The sequence below is a fragment of the Heterodontus francisci genome, chromosome 37 (genome assembly GCF_036365525.1).
Source record: "Heterodontus francisci isolate sHetFra1 chromosome 37, sHetFra1.hap1, whole genome shotgun sequence".
Lineage (NCBI taxonomy): Eukaryota > Metazoa > Chordata > Chondrichthyes > Heterodontiformes > Heterodontidae > Heterodontus > Heterodontus francisci.
Window position 1 is genome coordinate 27,895,170 of NC_090407.1, and position 18,326 is coordinate 27,913,495.

General features: G+C 44.0%; 1 protein-coding gene across 1 annotated transcript; it reads right to left on the minus strand.

Annotated features, from left to right (window-relative positions):
- Nucleotides 1-1,607: 1,607 nt before the first annotated feature.
- LOC137352024 (testis-specific serine/threonine-protein kinase 6-like) lies at nt 1,608-2,414 on the minus strand. The gene has a single exon (XM_068016999.1). The coding sequence runs from the start codon at nt 2,412-2,414 to the stop codon at nt 1,608-1,610; it is 807 nt and encodes a 268-aa protein (XP_067873100.1).
- Between the last annotated feature and the right edge of the window lie 15,912 nt (nt 2,415-18,326).

Consider the following 18,326-nt stretch of genomic DNA (forward strand, 5'->3'; position numbering starts at 1 on the left):
AATGTAATAAAGGTTAGTGCTAATAGAATAACTGGTACCTTAATATGAAAAGAAATACAATATGGTGATCAAGGAAGAAAACAACTGATTCTTACCATGGTACACCCAGAAGATATTACAATTTAAGTCTGAGCTGCAGAATTTGAGAAAAGGGAAGTCAGGGAATTGGCAGCAGAAATCCGTCTAGCGATCAAAGGCTTCGAGTCCAACGATCGAGGATGTACAACCATGAAAGAGGGTAAAAATTTGCCTCTAAAGATGCGGCATTGGGAAAGTCCTTAGTGAGAGCTGATCCGAGGTTGGCGCTATTACACGTGGTGAGCGGAGAGAGAAATCAGCTGCAAATACTTGAGGAAATTATTCCTGTCCAGGCAAGATTTAAACGGAACACTGGCTCATCAGTGCGGGGCTGAAAAAGCATGGAAACCGATTGTGGAGGGAAAAACCCAAAAGTGAAAAAATAAAATAAATTCACAATAGTTTGGGTACTTGGACCAATTGGTCAATTTGGCAAAAAAAAATTCTTACAGAATTGCATCCAAATTAGTCTGAGGCAGAGCGTAAATTAGTATTCTTAGGTCTGTAGCAGACGAATCTTCATTAAGACAATGACCTGCCAAATTCATTGTTTAAAAACTGCTTATTTCAAGCATTGGTTGTTAAATCTTCAGGAGAGCAACTAAAACGCAGGTGATCCAATACTGCACGAAGCTTTGGCTTTTGGTGTTCCATTGGATTCAAGGGTAATTAACCCTTTTCGAAGCTTTTGTTTTAATCGACTACCATTGTCAGCACCAGAAAATACAAACATTTCAGGATCGAAAATGCCATATATGCTATGATGGCATATTCGATCCTAAAATTGTTTGTATTTTTCAGGTGCTGACAATGGTAGTCAAAACAAAAGCAACATAGCATGATGGAGCTAATGATTTACAAGGACAGGGCAGCAATCGGTCAAGCTCCCGTCCCTATTACCTCCATATAATCCATGAAATTCAAAATTTGGTTCTGCTTTTGGGTGGCCTTTCTATAGAAAATCCATAATCCCATATCTTTTTTTTATTGCTATATATGGCTTTTGAACCAGTTGAGCCCTTATATGGTTCAATCCATATAAGGAGGACAGTTTTACCCTGGCCCGGGTTGCTGGACCTTCCTAGCAGTTAACCGTGCTCGCGTCCAAATATGGTATCCCATGGGCCATTTATGGGGTTTGTGCTAATAAATTCCATATCCATTTCTGAGGGCATATTTATGAAGGCTGCCATATATGGGCTTCTCTCAGACCCTCAGGCAGTGGAAAGGATGTAATTATTTTTTGTGCATCTAAAAGCCTATCCAGGAACTAAAACGATTCCATGTACGAAGGAGGTCCTGGTTGGGCCCTAGGTCATATGAAGAGCTGGATCTTCCACTGGCCTAATTAATGGAATTCTATTCATATGTTTCCATATAGGAGATGCAACTGGGTTTAGGGTCCATACAGCCTTTGTGAGAATAACTGAAAAAAAAAAAGGCTCATCCTCCAAGAGCCTACTCCTGGATTTTGATCCAGGAAGGCCTCCTTGAAGGATGAGCCCTTTTTATTATTTCAGATATAATATTTAATTTGTAGATTCTTTAAACCATTGATGATCTATGATATGACTTATACTAGCTCTTTTTTTGGGGTCTTTTTCCAACATTACATTGATAAGTCTTTGACAGCAGCCGCTAAGGGAAGGTGATGGGGGAAATTGCATAGGTTGTCTCTGTAGCTCCTTGAGCTTTGAAAGGTCACTGTCATTATAAGGCATGCAGCCTGTTACCATAATGTAAAGAACTACTCCCAAGCTCCAGACATCTGCTTTAAAGGGATCATATTTATCACCATTGAGAACCTCAGGTGCAGCATATGCTGCTGATCCACAAAAGGTTGAACAAGGGCAACTATCTAATCCCTTCATGCAAGTTGCAAAGCCAAAGTCAGTGATCTTTGGGATATTATCAGCAAGTAGGATGTTTTCACACTTAATATCACGATGTGCAATGTGATGAAGATGGCAATATTCTAAAGCCTGAACAATCTGCTTAAAATATGGCCTTGCGACCTCTTCAGATAAATAATCTTGAGAGTCAACCAGGTCAAAGAGATCTGATTGTGCTTCCTCCATTATAAATAATGTATGTTCACTGGATTCAATAATCTCATAAACTTTAATTATATTAGGGTGTGAACATTGTGCAAAGATGGATACTTCTCTTGGCAAAAACTTATTTATATAGTCAGCAGACTGCTTAGACTTATCAATGATTTTTATTGCAACAGATTTGTGAAGCTTTTGGGAGAAGGCCTTTCTAACTATGGAGTATGTACCCTTTCCGATTACTTCACCAATCTCATACCCAAATATGGTAAGTTCCATGTTCATTAATTTCACCTCAATGCCTTTCTCCACAGCCAATTTATAGCCTTTTATGGAACAGAGCGTCCTGTTCTTCAGGCACGGAACATTCTTTCATAATTACCAAATATGGAGGTAAGGCCTTAGCCCATATTTGGCCATTAATTCATTTTCAGCCATATATGGAAATCTATTGGCTTTAATTCCATATATGGTCATAATTCCCTATATGATTACTAATTCCATTAAAGGCCCAGCATAGAATCGATATGCTTGCTATTTCCTTACGGTTAATGGTTAATGAACTGGAATATTGAGCATTACAATCCATTTATTCCACCAATTGGTACTGGCTGGTTTACTGGGCCTAAACTAGGGTTGATGGAACTACATAGACATGCATTGATCCATGGAAACCAAATGGAATATATCAGGCCATATGGAAAACAGACCCAACAGAGAGCTGATCCTTCCACGGCCTTTCATAATGCCTGTGGCTAACCTAGAGGCCTTCAACAAGGTGCATCCAATGTGCTCATTAGGTAAATTTGTGGAAAGCCGAAGGTTGAGGATCCGGCGAAAATGGCTTCCATATATGGAATTTCCATCTGTTGCTTTGCTCGGCATTCCATCAACTACGTAATATTGGGTAATTGTATATGCTTTAGATTTAACCATATAGTCCACAGATTATCAAACATGCAGCCCTGTCTAGAATACTTCCTGGACCCATTATTATATTTCTCGCTATTGCTAGACTAGATGAAGCTGGGCTTTCCAGAATGCCATAGGCAATGCCTACCATCGAATTCCATATATGGAAAGCAAGGCACCTCAGACCTTCCTACCACCCTCTGGACCATGACCCCACTACCGAACATCGCTACTGTCCACAGGACTGACATCTCCCTACAGCTTCCAACATAGTCCCATAACCCCGGACAATCGTCTTCTACCTCCTTCCCAAAATCCAGCCTGCACATGCCCCACGACTGTATCAGCTCTATCTTTTCTCATCTGGTCCGGTTTCCCACCTACATCCGTGACTCTCCTGACGCCCTGCGTCATTTTGACAATTCCCAGTGGCCCCAACTCCCTCATCAACACTATGGACATTCAATCTACACCTCTATTCCCCATGTTCCCCACCAGGACGTTCTGAGGGCTCCGCTTCTTCCTTGAACAGAGGCCCAACCAGTCAGTCCCCATCCACCATCACCCTCCTCCACCTGGCTGAACATGTTCTCGCATTGAACAATTTCTCCACTAACTTCCTTCAAGTAACAGGTGTTGCAATGGGTACCCACATGGGTCCTGTCTTTGTGGGATATATTTCTTGTTCCAGTCCTACTCAAGCGCCCTCCCCCAACTCTTTTTCCGGTATATTGATGACTGTATCGGTGCCATTTCCTGCTCCCACCCCGAACTGGAAAACTTTATCAACTTTGCTAATTTCCACCCTTCTCACCTTTACATGGTCCATCCAACACCCCTGCCCTTCCTTGACTTCTCTGTCTCCATTTCTGGTGATAGGCTGTTTACATATCCATTATAAGCCCACTGAGCCCCACAGCTACCTCAACTACACCTTCACCCTGTCTCCTGTAAGGACTCCATTTCATTCTCCCAGTTTCGTCTCCGACGCATCTGCTCTGATGATGCTACCTTTCATAGCGCTTCTGATGTGTCCTTTTTCCTCAACCGAGGAATCCCCCCCACTCAATCATGTCCGGCCCATTTTTCGCACCTCTCCCCTCACCCCTTCCCCCTCCCAGAACAGCGACAGGGTTCCCCTTGTCCTTACTTTTCACCCCTAGCCTCCATATCCAAAGAATCATCCTCCGCCATTTCCGCCACCTCCAGCGTGATACCACTACCAAACTTTCCCTCCCTTCCCGTCAGCATTCCGAAGGGATCATTCACTCCACTACCCTTGTCCATTATACCCACCTCCTCGCCCCCTTCCCATGGCACATTCCCCTGCAATCGCAGGAGGTGTAATACCTGCCCATTTACCTCCTCTCTCCTCACGATCCCTGGCCCCAAACACTCCTTTCAGGTGAAGCAATGATTAACGTACTTTCAATGTAGTATATTTGCTGCTCACAATGTGGTCTCCCCTTCATTGGAGAAACCAAACGCAGACGGTGACCACTTTGCAAAACGCCTCCGCTCAGTCCGCAAGCATGACCCCGAGCTTCTGGTTGCTTGCCATTTCCACCCCCCACCCTGCCCATGCTCACATCTCTGTCCTGGGATTGCTGCAGTGTTCCAGTGAACATCAACGCAAGCTCGAGGAACAGCATCTCATTTATCGATTAGGCACACTACAGCCTGCCGGACTGAACATGAATAATTTCAGAGCATGACAGGCTCCATTTTTTATTTTGATTTTTTTCTTTTTCCTTTTTAAAATTTTTTAAATTTTATTTCAGTTTGTCCACTTTTTTTCATGTTTGTACGCGGCTATTCAATTTTCTGTTACCCTATACTAATGCTTTGTCAACACATCATTAACATATTATTTGCCTTTGCTTCATGACCTTCTGGTCAGCATTTCTGTGATCTTGTCCTGACATCTCCTTTGTTATCGCCCCACCCCCGCTTATAACCTTTTACATTTCTAATATTTGCTAGTTCTGAAGAAGGGTCAGACCTGAAACGTTAACTCTTCACAGATGCTGCCAGACCTGCTGAGTATTTCCAGCATTTCTACAGACACTATATTCCAGCTTTGTCCTAGATTGTGCTGTTCCATATATGGTAGGGGCTTCCAGACAAGCCATTGTTCTAATTATCTGTTTAATATGCAAGCCACAGACGGGCCTGAAAAACCACCCAGTCGAAGGTCTAGCTTTAAACTATTAGGATATAGGGCTTGGCCATCCCACCATATATGGATTTAACCATATAAGGGCTCATCTCCAAAATCCATATATGGAAATACCAGTTGCTGGCTCAGTTGGCCAATAATTGCTAGGTAGATTCATCAATTCCATAATGGAATATTTTACCTGCCTCCTTGGAGGATGAGCCCTTATATAGAGCCTCTGGACCTGATACATATGATCCTTCAATGAGGTTACGAATTATATGCTGGAAGATGGAATTACAAAAGGTGGATCGACGATAGGCCGTGCAGCCTTTATCTTTGATTTTATCATATATATGCACGCTAGTATATAAACTGCTAATTATCAGCTGCTTGCATTTACGGTTGGCTCCCATATATTGATGGCCCAATGTAAGGGTCACCATTTAGATAAATTCAGCCCAGCTTGGCCACCCCATACCATAATGAGATGGGCAATTTGTCCAGGAGCTCAGTCCAGATTTATCCAACTACATATGTGGAAAACCAGTTTCATCGTGCAATGGTAGCAGTGGTTGTATATACATTCGCCTGCTATGAGCCCTTATATGGTTATACCGGTCCATAATAGGGCTTGGCCACCGCCATATATGGACAACCATATCAGGCCTCACCCTCTAAAATCCACATATGGAAATCCCAGTTGCTAGCTTGGCCAATTAAATGTGGATCCACATTCGGTGGATTCAATTCCATGGAATTTTTTGCCTCTTTGGAGATGTTAAATCCATATTTAAAGCTACTAGCGTTTGAAGCTTTTATTGTTCTAGCTCACCAAAGGCAGCTTCCATATGAAGCTGGCCTATTGAGATGGAACTGTCATATATGGGCCCTTAAAGTAGATTAGGCACAGGGCAGCAGCTGGGAATAGATTCACACTATAGCCCATGGTTATACTAATCCATAATAGGGCTTCAGGACCAATTTAACTATCCCAAGGAAGAGCATTAGCTTCTGACTCAAAAACCAAAAGATAGCCCTATACTATACGGACCCAGAACCAAAAGGGCATAAACGTAGATAAATCCAAATTCTATGGACCTTCCATTGGGTATTCTCAACATTTGGCTCAGCAGCATGGACCTAGCTCTCTCTTCCCTGGCAGCCTCCTTATATGGCCTTCCATACGGAATTTCAATCGGCTGTATAGGTTAAAAGATCGACAGATTCGCCTGGGTTGTTTCTAAATATCTATAAAGCCAAGCCCACCCTTGAAGGTTGAATCCATATATGGCATGTCCAGAAGCCCCAATCTGGACAAAAAAACCATATAATCTATATCCCTTCAGGATGTTGAACCTATATCCAACTACCTACCAGTTCCCAGCTTAATATTGGGCTGCCCCGGCCATATGGCAGTTGCATAGTCCCCAAGGTCAACCAGCTACAAACCGAGATTTAACCATGGACTGATTCTCCATTGTTGAATGCAATCCAGGAGGACCAAAGCTGTGAAATCCGTAAATGGTCTTCCAATGTGTTTTTAGACACTCCACAGCAGCAATGGACCTTACTTCCAAGACTATATATTGCAATTCCATTGGCCCGAAGCTAGGCCTTTCATTTATGGTTCCGGATTAGAAAGCACCAACCTTAGGCCCTTGCAATTGACGTATTGACAGATCCCAACGGCATTGACTAGCAGATGGATGTCGCTTGGCTTCCATATATGTTGGATTGGGCAATAATATCGCTTCCAACTGCCCACCTTGAAAGATAAGCTGTTATATGGTTAAATCTATATATGTCAGTCCTGAATACCAGTACAATCCAACTGTTCTGCCCTCTGCTCAGCTCGTGCATTGCTTCTGTTGGGGACTATATGTCGTAGGTTGCGGCCCAGTCCAAATATGGCAGTTCCATATCCCCAAGATGGGCCATTCAAGCCAAAGTCCACATAATTCAACTATTAAATTAGCTTCCAGGAAGGCCAAAATATTTTGCAATCCAGGGTCTAATTCCATCCAATCCATGTATGAAAAGACTAATTAATGTTGCAATTGCAATATTTGTCAATAATTGCGAGATCCAGGAAGTACTATTTGGGTGGCCCCAGTCCGCAATGAGGTTTCTCAATATTCAGCTTGGCAGCAGACCTAGTTACTTCGGCCTCAGATTAGGCCGATAATAGGAAATCCTATTTCCCAATATTGATTGGCAAATGCATATGTAAAATGTCCTGAGGTCGAAGGGCATTACATAAATGTGTCTGCTTTGTCTATAACTGGGGAGTTGAATGTGGGACCTTGCAGTCTATTTTCTTGCATGAGCAGCGAGTAGCTAAAATCATAATCATTCTGTTTATTTTACAGCCTCACAATGATCCTCTTTTATTTTGACCTCTAGAATACTATTCATTCTGAAACACTTCTTGAAACAATTTGAAGCGATGCCAGTGCCCGGCTCCATTTGACCACTGAGGTCGTGTAGAGTTTGGATCTTGAGCATATCCGAGTCATGCTATAGCGGGCGTCCAGCCAGTACAGCCAATCACACCCCACAGCTGTCTACTGACCATCACATAGAACAATGAATGGTCCATAGTAGGTAGCTTTGGAGTAAAATTGGCAAAGTTCCCATGGGTACCTTTCCCCACTTACCCCCACTCATACAGGTACATTACCAACTGATTCAGCACATGACCATCGGTGTGAATAGCTCACTCTGACCCAGCAAGTAAAGAAGGTAGATCCCACTGCAGCACTGATTCCAGCGGTTTGAGGTATGTTCCTCGTCTCTAAATATATTTTGTTTTGTTGAACCAACTTCAATGACACAGACTGATTCCAAAGTGGAAACTGAAATCACTGAGAAACACAGGAAGAAAATATCCTATATTTAGGCCAGGATATATCTGGAATTCAGGAAATGTCTTTAATTACTGACACTGGGAATTTCTGAATACCTTCCAGCCTCCAGAAATTAAATGAACTTTGTGCGATATTATAGTTCTGTCTGTGTTTCTATTCACATGGCCAGCTCATAAATAGAGAATAGAGCACTTACCTGACAGTTGTGGGTAGGGTTACCATCATTTGGTTAGAGGCATTCTTGGTTTGATCATGTGACATTCTGACCATGTCATCTGACTGTGTAGTCTGAACATGATATTGGATCACGTGACATCTGATTCCCTTTGAAATTTTCTAGTCTGTCAATTGGCACAGGTGATGAATTGCCCTCAGTTGAACTTCCTCCCCCTTTATTTTTTTCTAGTATTCTCAGATCTTATTGCTCTCCAATTGTTTATAATAAGGTCCCCAGGCCTCCCATCACCTCCTTGTTGCTTCTGCTCCTGGCTCTGCAGAAAATGTGGGATCTCACACCCATCCCCTTCAGTATCCATTTTTCCGTGAACCCCATTCCCAAATCTCCATCTCCCCTGAACTCTCATTCCCCGGTCTATCTGTTCCACTCCCTAGCAGGGTGTGGAGTCTCAGTTAGAAACAGTGTCACAATGTGGGGTGTGGGTTCCATCAGTTATATCAGGAACTGTGGGGTGTCACAATGAAAGGTGTTATCATAGTGTTAAACAGTAGATGTGTGGTGTGTGAAATGACAGCTTTCTACCCACCTGTGCAATCAAACCTCGACAAAGGAGATCCTCAGAATCCTGGGCCCAAGTCCTGAGAACCTCTCTTAATTCTGTTGGTAGTAATTTAATGATTAGTTTTTATATGGGGTCCATGCTCTGTGATTTGTTAACCATACTCATCGAATATTTTCTAAATTGTTGCTTGTTCTGTTAATTAGAAAGCATGGAAGTCTCGATTATAGATTTTACGGCTATAATTATATTAATTATTCTTTGATGAGAGAACGTTCATATCTAAATTTGGCTCTGGCTGCTGCTTTGTCTATAAATGTAAAATGAAGGACAATTTAGGTCTCAGCTAGACGTAGCTGATTTTTATTTTCAAGATGAAGGCAATTATGCTCTAATTACAACCACCCCACAAAAAAACTTCCATTTTATAAGCAAACCTTATGTTCTTTACAATTCAGTGCACCTTTACCCGCCCAACATCTCGTGAATAATTGCACACTGGGATGGCATTAGGAAGTCCCTACTCTGAGTTATTGTAATGTGTCCTGTATGAATTCCCCTCTCTTTCCAAAATGCAGACTATAAAAAACATTTGTACCAACTCAAGACACACAACAGAACTAGATTTTTAGGTCCGAATTCAGAGGAAAAGCATATGTTTTGCATATTAGAGAGAGTAATATACACGACTGTACCATTTAAATATCATCAGACATATTGATTTATCTCTGAATGTGGACCTGAAAATCAAAGACCACTGATTATAAACCTCCCTGGTTTAATCCTCCCTAACGAAACCAGTTTTAAAAAAACAGACAGCCTTTTGACTGCGTTTCAAACATTCTGACCATTCTTTGACCTCATGCTACCTGTGGGATAGCAATATAAAGCTGTAACAATATCTCCACCCACCAAGCAGTCATAAAGGGATCCAATCAGGATCCTGGTCTCTGCCCATTGCTCTCCGAAACAACTAACAATCAAACACTACCTGAGGTCAGGACTTGGCCTTCTTGTAGTCTAGCTGGCTATATGACAACCAACATATCCCGATCTGTATGTCTGAGGAACAGTATGAATCATCTATAACAATAGCACGATGTTCAGAACTGCAAATTATGTCCCTCCTTGAGACGAATAAGCTTTGAGCCAGTGGGCTTTCAAAACTGGGGTCCATGGGCCTGTGTAGCTTCTGAAATATATCCGTAAAATAATGTAAAGGTGCCTTGGTGAAGAATGGGTGCTCTCCCTGTTCTCTCTCCCACTCCTGTTCTCCGTTTTACCACCCCCTGTCGCTGTCCCTGTATTCCTACTCTCCCCAGGCTCCAATCCCCGTGCTCCCCCTCTCCCCAAGCTCCTGCTCTCCCCGTGCTCCTACTCTCCCCGAGTTCCAACTCTCACCGTGCTCCTCTCCCCAAGCTCCTGCTCTCCCCGTGCTCCTGCTCTCCCCGTGCTCCGACTCTCCCCGTGCTCCTACTCTCCCCGAGCTCCTGCTCTCCCCGAGCTCCTGCTCTCCCCATACTCCTACTCTCTCATCCTCCTCTCCCTGAGCTCCAACTCTCTCCATGTGTCCTTTCCCCAAGCTCCTGCTCTCCCCGTGCTCCTACTCTCCCCGAGCTCCAACTCTCCCCTTGCTCCTCTCCCCGAGCTCCAACTCTCCCCATGTGTCCTTTCCCCGTGCTCTTACTCTCCCCGAGCTCCTGCTCTCCCCGTGCTCCTACTCTCCCCGAGCTCCTGCTCTCCCCGAGCTCCTGCTCTCCCCTTGCTCCTCTCCCCGAGCTCCTGCTCTCCCCGTGCTCCTACTCTCCCCGAGCTGCAACTCTCCCCGTGCTCCTCTCCCCGAGCTCCTGCTCTTCCCATGCTTCTGCACTTCTGTGCCCCTACTCTCCCCTGCTCCTGCTCTCCCCGAGCTCCTACTCTCTTCCCGTGTCCCTGCTCCCCCCCTGTGCTATTCCCCTGCTTTTCCCCGCCCCTACTCTCTCCCCGTGCTGCTCCCTGTTCCCACTCCCCAAGCTCCTGCTCTATGTGCCCCAGTTCTCCCCTGCTCCCACTCTCCCCAATCTCCAGCTCTCCCCGAGCTCTTACTCTCTCCCCGTGGTTCCTGCTCCTCCCTGTGCTATTCCCTACTTTTCCCCACCCTTACTCTCTCCCTGTGCTCCTGCTCCCACTCTCCCCAAGCTCCTGCTCTATGTGCCCCAGTTCTCCCCTACTCCCACTCTCCCCGTGCTCCTGCTCCATTCGCACTCTCCCCAAGCTCCTGCTCTATGTGCCCCATTTCTTCCCTGCTCCCGCTCTCCCCGTGCTCCTACGCTCCCCACATTCCTGATCTTTCTGAGCTCCTGTGATCTTCACATTCTGCTTCCTCTAGGCTCCTGCCAAGGATATACAGACTCTGCAATGAAAAGCTGGGACATCCATCTCACTGATATCTGAAAGTAACGTTTTCTTAAATGCATTATTAAAATGTGTAGCACTTTGATTATATGAATATTATGTTGTATTATAATTTAGATGGGGTGGTGCAGTCTGTGATTACTAATATATTTGAAAAGGTCCTTCAATCAAAAAAGGTTTGAGAACCACCGCTTTAACCACCATTCTGTGGGCCAAAATAAACTTTCACCTTGAGGAATTCATTTAATTCCCAGACAACTATCTGATCTCAGCTGATAACTTTCTATTGTCAGGCGTACTTTATACAGCCTTGGGAATTAACCCCTTACATGCTAATTCTAGCAATACAATACAAATAATAAAATTATGTATCGGCAAAAATCCAATTTGCACATGTCCTTTCCCCAGTCCTGAAGCAATTGGCTCCAGTAGACTATGAAAGTGGGGGAAGGATGCAGAGAAATATGGCTGTTTAGGTGCATGGTACTGTACTATTGGTAATTAGTCTCCTAAAGCAGCTTATGAGAGTTGAAGAGGAATTTCCCAGAGCTTTTCCTGAAATTGGCTGCAGTTTTTTCCTTTTCCTGGGAGTGAATGTCACTGGTTGGAGAGCTGTTGCATTGTTTGGTGAATGGGTTGAACTATTTGGATGGTTCTATGACATGGAAACGCCTCTTAGAAGTTGTCCTGTATCTGTTGTACTTGGCAATGCCACTCGATACTTTATCAGTGACACAGCCACTAGTCTATTGGATCAGATCTAAGTTCAGCTAACTCCCTAATGGCAGGAACTTTAAGTTATTGGGCGCCACACTGATAAAAGAAGGAAATTAATGACTTAAAAAATGGAATTTCCAGGTTGAGGGTCAGATCTTTTTAAATGTTTGCTCACAGTCATTGGGCTCAAAGATAATCTATTTGGCCCCTGGCAGCATTTAATGTTTGTGAGGGCAGGACAGAGCAAAAATAACCCAAGGTTGGAATTTTCCATGCTCTCTTTCTCTCTCCAGTTTGGTTTCCTCTAAATTTCTCATCCCTCCTCCTCTCTGAAGGCATTCACTTCCTCGCTGGGATACGATCCCACTCTCTGTCTGGTACGCAGGCTAAGCAGCCATTGTTCACTCGTCAATATCGATTTAATCTGATTTAGAAAATGGAATTTCCAAGATGAGGGTCAGATCTTTTCCAAGTTGATGGAAATGGAGCAAGGCAGTTGAGCCCAAACCTGTTTCACCCAACATTTACACACAGACACATTCAGTTGCAGTCGCTGTGCAGCAATTAAGAGTTGGAAGACTGACCTGATAATCTATTCCTTAAATCAGAAGGCAGCAAAGTGTAGTACCCCTAGCCCATCCCCAGCAAACAGGAATGTTCACTTCTGTATAAATAGGGATGTTTAAAGTTATGAAGCAGTTTGAGAGGCTGAAGAGAGAAAGACTATTTTTTCTGGTGGGAGTCAGTAATGACAGGTCATCAATTTAAAGTTGTTATTATGTGAAGGAAAAGGTGGGGAGTAATTTTTTACTGAGTTATTGGAGCACAGAATTCTTTTCCATAGGTAGTGTTCATGCACAGACTTTAGGGGAAGATTGGATTAATATTTCAAGCAGAAAGGATACAGGGCAACGGGGAGAGAGGTGGTCAATTTATGTAGCAAAAAACCAGGATAGACACAATGGGTTGAACTGCCTCCTATGCTGTGGTATCTCTGGTTTGTATGAGACTGTGGTATCTCTTTGTTTGGTATTTCATATTTTCAAGGAGATTCTCTGACTGGCGCCAAGCAACACAGAATGTAGTTAGTAGGACAAGCATAAACCATACACACACACACTGGAACACTGCAATGAAAACAACTCAAAAATTGCTGCCTTCCAATTCATGCAGCTCTTGTACCATAGTGCCCCTCTCCTGAGGATGCTAACACACGCTGGGGCACAGTTCCACAGGCTGCGCATGCCCTCGGGTGCCTTGTTCCAAATGGTTGTTTTTCATGTGTTAACTTGGCCAGTGAGGGTTGAGCTGGAGCAGGGTATGGGGCCGCAGAATAACTTCCTGAAATTACACTTTCAGGACGTTCAGCCATAAAAACTTTAAGCAGGATATACATTTTCCCAAATATAAGGTATATTGTAATTTAATGCAAATGTCAGGAATATGTCATAGGCACTGGACCAAGCAAAGAGCAATTCAAACTTGAAATTCTTTTCATCAATAAGCTTCTCTGCAGCTGACAAAACATCCCTTCCTGAAACGGGCAACCAGGGCTAGGCTTAAATGGCACCTGCGCTTTCCCAAAACAACACCAGCTTTATGGCACATGTCAGGCAGATATTGAACCTTGGAAGGAAGCATCACTAATGAAACCATTGCCCTCGACCAATGTCAGCACAATTGCGCTCTCCGATGTGGGTCACTGGATAGAGATCAGGAGCAGGAACCCTATATGATTTCCCTGTTCCAAAGCTGGGACTGCTAAGGGCAACTGTACTACCCCAACTGCTGCCCTAAATGAAGTCAAGGATTGAATGTGGATTCTTCCTGGGACAAATACTGACTTATGGAGGCAGATTCAGAATGTGTTGATACATTCACTCCAAGTCCCATTTCACATGTAGTTGGTAGCCGGATGAATTTGGAACATTTCATAAGCAGGCTGGCTGGCCAATTTTAACATGTAAATCAGACATCAAGTTTCAGGATCTTGTTCCGCATTATTTTAATATATTGAGATGGTTTAGTGCTCTCTTTCCATGGGAACCAAAGAGTGGGCATCAGGCTGTTCCAATGTGGAGGGCATCACAATCCTGCCTTCCCTTGTTTTCATCTCATGTTCACACAAGTAACACTTTCCAGGAGGGACAATGATAGAGAACAGGAGGGAGTAATTTTCCCTTCACTTTAATTCAGTGGCGCTGAGGTCATTTTGACATTCCCTACTGCCACCCTGGCAGAGACCAGCTAATCCAGCACAAACCAAGGATGGAACCAAAGTCCTTTCTACCCATCATGGCTCAGTTGCCCACTGGATGAACTCATAGAGCCATCAGGGAGTGAAACCTGACATTAATTGTTAACACAATGGGGTGATGCTGAACGGAAGGCAAACTCCTTTTCCACAGTGAGTGGAGGCATTAGCCAAGGCTTTACTGAGGTTGTTAGGAAAGAGTTTGTAAGATGAAAGGAAAAATAAAATTACCAAAAGGAAGATGGACATGTAATAACACTTTGTTCCACAAAACCTAAATCTAGTGAAAGATTGGAATGATTGATGGTATTACACACAGTTTGTTAAACAGGCTGTTTAAAACTGCAGCACAAGAGTGACACCTACTGTTGAGGTGGTAAAATACACAACTGTACTGATGATGGTTAAAAGATGCATCATAGAGTCTTCGCTCGAGTCGTTTTAAACAGGCTCCAGAAGCTGGCCGAGTGTGTCTAACCTGAGGCACAGTGTGGCTTTCGAGCAGAGAGATCCACCATTGACGTGCTGTTCTCCCTTTGCCAGCTACAGGAGAAATGCCATGAACAACAGATGCCCCTCTATGTTGCTTTCATAGATCTCACCAAAGCCTTTGACCTTGTCAGCAGACGTGGTCTCTTCAAACTACTAGCAAAGATTGGAAGTCCACCAAAGCTACTAAGTATCATCACCTCATTCCATGACAATATGAAAGGCACAATTCAGCATAGCAGCAGCTTATCAGACCTCTTTCCTATCCTGAGTGGCGTGAAACAGGGCTGTGTTCTCGCACCTACACTGTTAGGGATCTTCTTCTCCCTGCTGCTCTCACATGCGTTCAAGTCTTCAGAAGAAGGAATTTTCCTCCACACAAGATCAGATGGCAGGTTGATCAACCTTGCCCGTCTTAGAGCGAAGACTAAAGTACGGAAGGTCCTCACCAAGGAACTCCTCTTTGCTGACGATGCTGCATTAACATGAAGAGTGTCTGCAGAGACTCAGCGACAGGTTTGCGGCTGCCTGCAACAAATTTGGCCTAACCATCAGCCTCAAGAAAATGAACATCATGGAACAGGCCGTCAGAAATGCTCCATCCATCAATATCGGCGACCACACTCTGGAAGTGGTTCAAGAGTTCACCTACCTAGACTCAACTATCACCAGTAACCTGTCTCTCGATGCAGAAATCAACAAGCGCATTGGAAAGGCGTCCACTGCTATGTCCAGACTGGCCAAGAGTGTGGGAAAATGGCGCACTGACACAGAACACAAAAGTCCGAGTGTATCAAACCTGTGTCCTCAGTACCTTGCTCTATGGCAGCGAGGCCTGGACAACGTATGTCAGCCAAGAGCGACGTCTCAATTCATTCCATCTTCGCTGCCTCCGGAGAATCCTTGGCATCAGGTGGCAGGACCGTATCTCCAATGCACGTCCTTGAGGCGGCCAACATCCCCAGCATATACACCCTACTGAGTCAGCGGCGCTTGAGATGGCTTGGCCATGTGAGCCACATGGAAGATGGCAGGATCCCCAAGGACACATTGTACAGCGAGCTCGTCACTGGTATCAGACCCACCGGCCGTCCAGGTCTCTGCTTTAAAGACGTCTGCAAAAGCGACATGAAGTCCTGTGACCTTGATCACAAGTCGTGGGAGTCAGTTGCCAGTGATCGCCAGAGCTGGCGGGCAACCATAAAGGCGGGGCTAAAGCGTGGCGAATCGAAGAGACTTAGCAGTTGGCAGGAGAAAAGACAGAAGCGCAAGGGGAGAGCCAACTGTGTAACAGCCCCGACAACCAATTTTATCTGCAGCACCTGTGGAAGAGTCTGCCACTCTAGAATTGGCCTTTATAGCCACTCCAGGCGCTTACCCATTGTCTCATGAGACAAGGAGGCCAAAGAAGAAGATAATATGTCTAAATTAATTTGTAAACTTCAGGTCATCCAAAACTCTGATGCCCGGTCCTTACTCGCACCCATCACCCCTGTTCTTGCTGACCTACATTAGCCCCTGGTCAAGCAACGCCTCGATTTTAAAATTCTCATCCTTATTTTCAAATCCCTCCATGACCTCACCCGTCCCTATCTCTGTAATCTCCTCCATCCGAGCCCACAACCCTCCATGTTATCTGTGCTCATCTAATTCTGGCTCTTGAGCATCCCTGATTTTAATTGCTCTACCATTGGCGGCTATGCCTTCAGTGCCAAGGCCCTCAGCTTTGGAATACCCTCCCTAAACCTCTCGATCACTCTTTCTACCTCTAAGATGCTGCTTAAAACCTGCCCCTGAACAAGTTTTTTGGCCATCTGCCCTGATATTTTCTTAAAATAGCTCAATGTCTAATTTTGTTTAATAATTTTCGCCTTGGGATGTTTTATGATGTTAAAGGCACTACATAAATATATTACGGTTGTTGTTGTTGAATGAAATATACCACAGCACTCTCTTCTCTGATTTAGAGGGAAATGAGTTCAAGTCCCACTCTAGGACTTGAGCATAAAAACCCATTAGCTGGTCACTGCCTGATACTTTCCCTGTTGGCCAGTGTTCATGTTAGTGCTTGCAGATTATTCAACAATCAGACAATTATAACTGAGCTCAAGCTGATATCCACAGATACATTTAACTGAATAAGGATTGGCTGATGTTTCTCCCCTACCCAGGAGTGCAGTTGTATCACCCCTATTACCCTGCCAACCAATTCCTAACAGGGTGGGGATGAGATCTGGGAGCCTCAGGACTAGTTGGCCAAGTATCAAATGAGAGCAATTAAATATTTCTTGATAATTACTTTTAAATTTTCTTACGTTTTTCTAACATAAACGCTTCCACACCAGCTGGAACGACACGATAGTGAGCCCATTGTGCAAAACTGGGTCAGAAAGCAACTGAGCAGGAATGCAGTGACACCTGCCCAGCTGATCAAAACTCACAATTGAGATGTATTGTGCTGGTTAGTGTACTTTCTTTTTTAAAAATGGGGAAGATTACCCCTTTTTGAAGTTACTTTTTCCCTGCTTCTCACAGGCTTTCCAGATGCAAGATCCCGCTCAGGGTGAGCAGGTAACTTGGGCCTTGGTCTCCCCAGCCATAACCAGTCAGAACCTGGCTCTAGTCATCATGAAGCAGTCATCCGCATTGGAAATGCCACCCCCGTCCCCCACACCATAAAATATTGTCCTCCCTCAGGGGCTTTGGACTTAATGATGATGCACTCCCAAAACTTGCACTCTTTACCAGGTGCATTCTTTACCAGGCCACTGGCCCTCAATGGTCTTTTGGGGCCTCTGTGCCCTTGTGCTATTTCAGAGCACATTATAAGGTCAGACATCAACTAGTAATAAAGATTCTGGCAGGAAGTAAACGTCCATTGTTGCTCAATGCCCGACTCAGTTAAATTGCCCAGACAATATTGCAGACAAACATCGATGACCTAACACCTCCAATTGTCTGCTTCTAAATTGCCATATCATTTGCTATTTAACTGCTTATCAAAAATAAGGACATAATGTAGAACTTTAAAATGGGGATTGAATTAGATATGTACACCTTAGTTCAATTATCCCCAACTATCTAATCCTAGTTCACCGGAGTACTACATGGTCTTGACTCCCCACATGGAAAGACACAGGACATTACAACTGTTCTTATTTAAAAATGGGGCAGTGTATTGAGTGAACAGCATACACATAATGTGTGTTGGGTTAGTGGCTGCAATCCTCCAATAGCAACATTTCTGATCTGATGTGTACCAGTAGAGTAACAAGGAAGGAGATCATTTAGATTCCTTTGCAGCAACACCAATTTCCCTTTAATCGAGCTCAGAAGATGTCCATTTGCAGCAATTGGCCTCTTGTTGACTTTATAATGCTTCATTTATACAGCAATTAGATGTTGTGACTTCAAAGTAAAAAAATTCCACCTTAGCAGACTAATAAATTGTGTCTCATAAAACAGAACATCTTCTGATTTAATGTAAACAGCATCACTGGGGATGCACTGGCTTGGAATTAAAAGCTTGTCTTTACCGTGTCTGTCACAGTTCAGACTTCACCCGTGCGAAGGAATCTAAAAAAAAAAGGTCATTGACCTTGGAAACTTAGTCTCTTCCCAAGGGGAGTAAACAGAGAGTTACCAGCAACTGCCAATCCAAAGATC

Excerpts from the sequence above, each read along its gene's own strand:
- LOC137352024 (XM_068016999.1), bottom strand. The coding sequence starts at position 2,414 with ATGAACATGGAACTTACCATATTTGGGTATGAGATTGGTGAAGTAATC.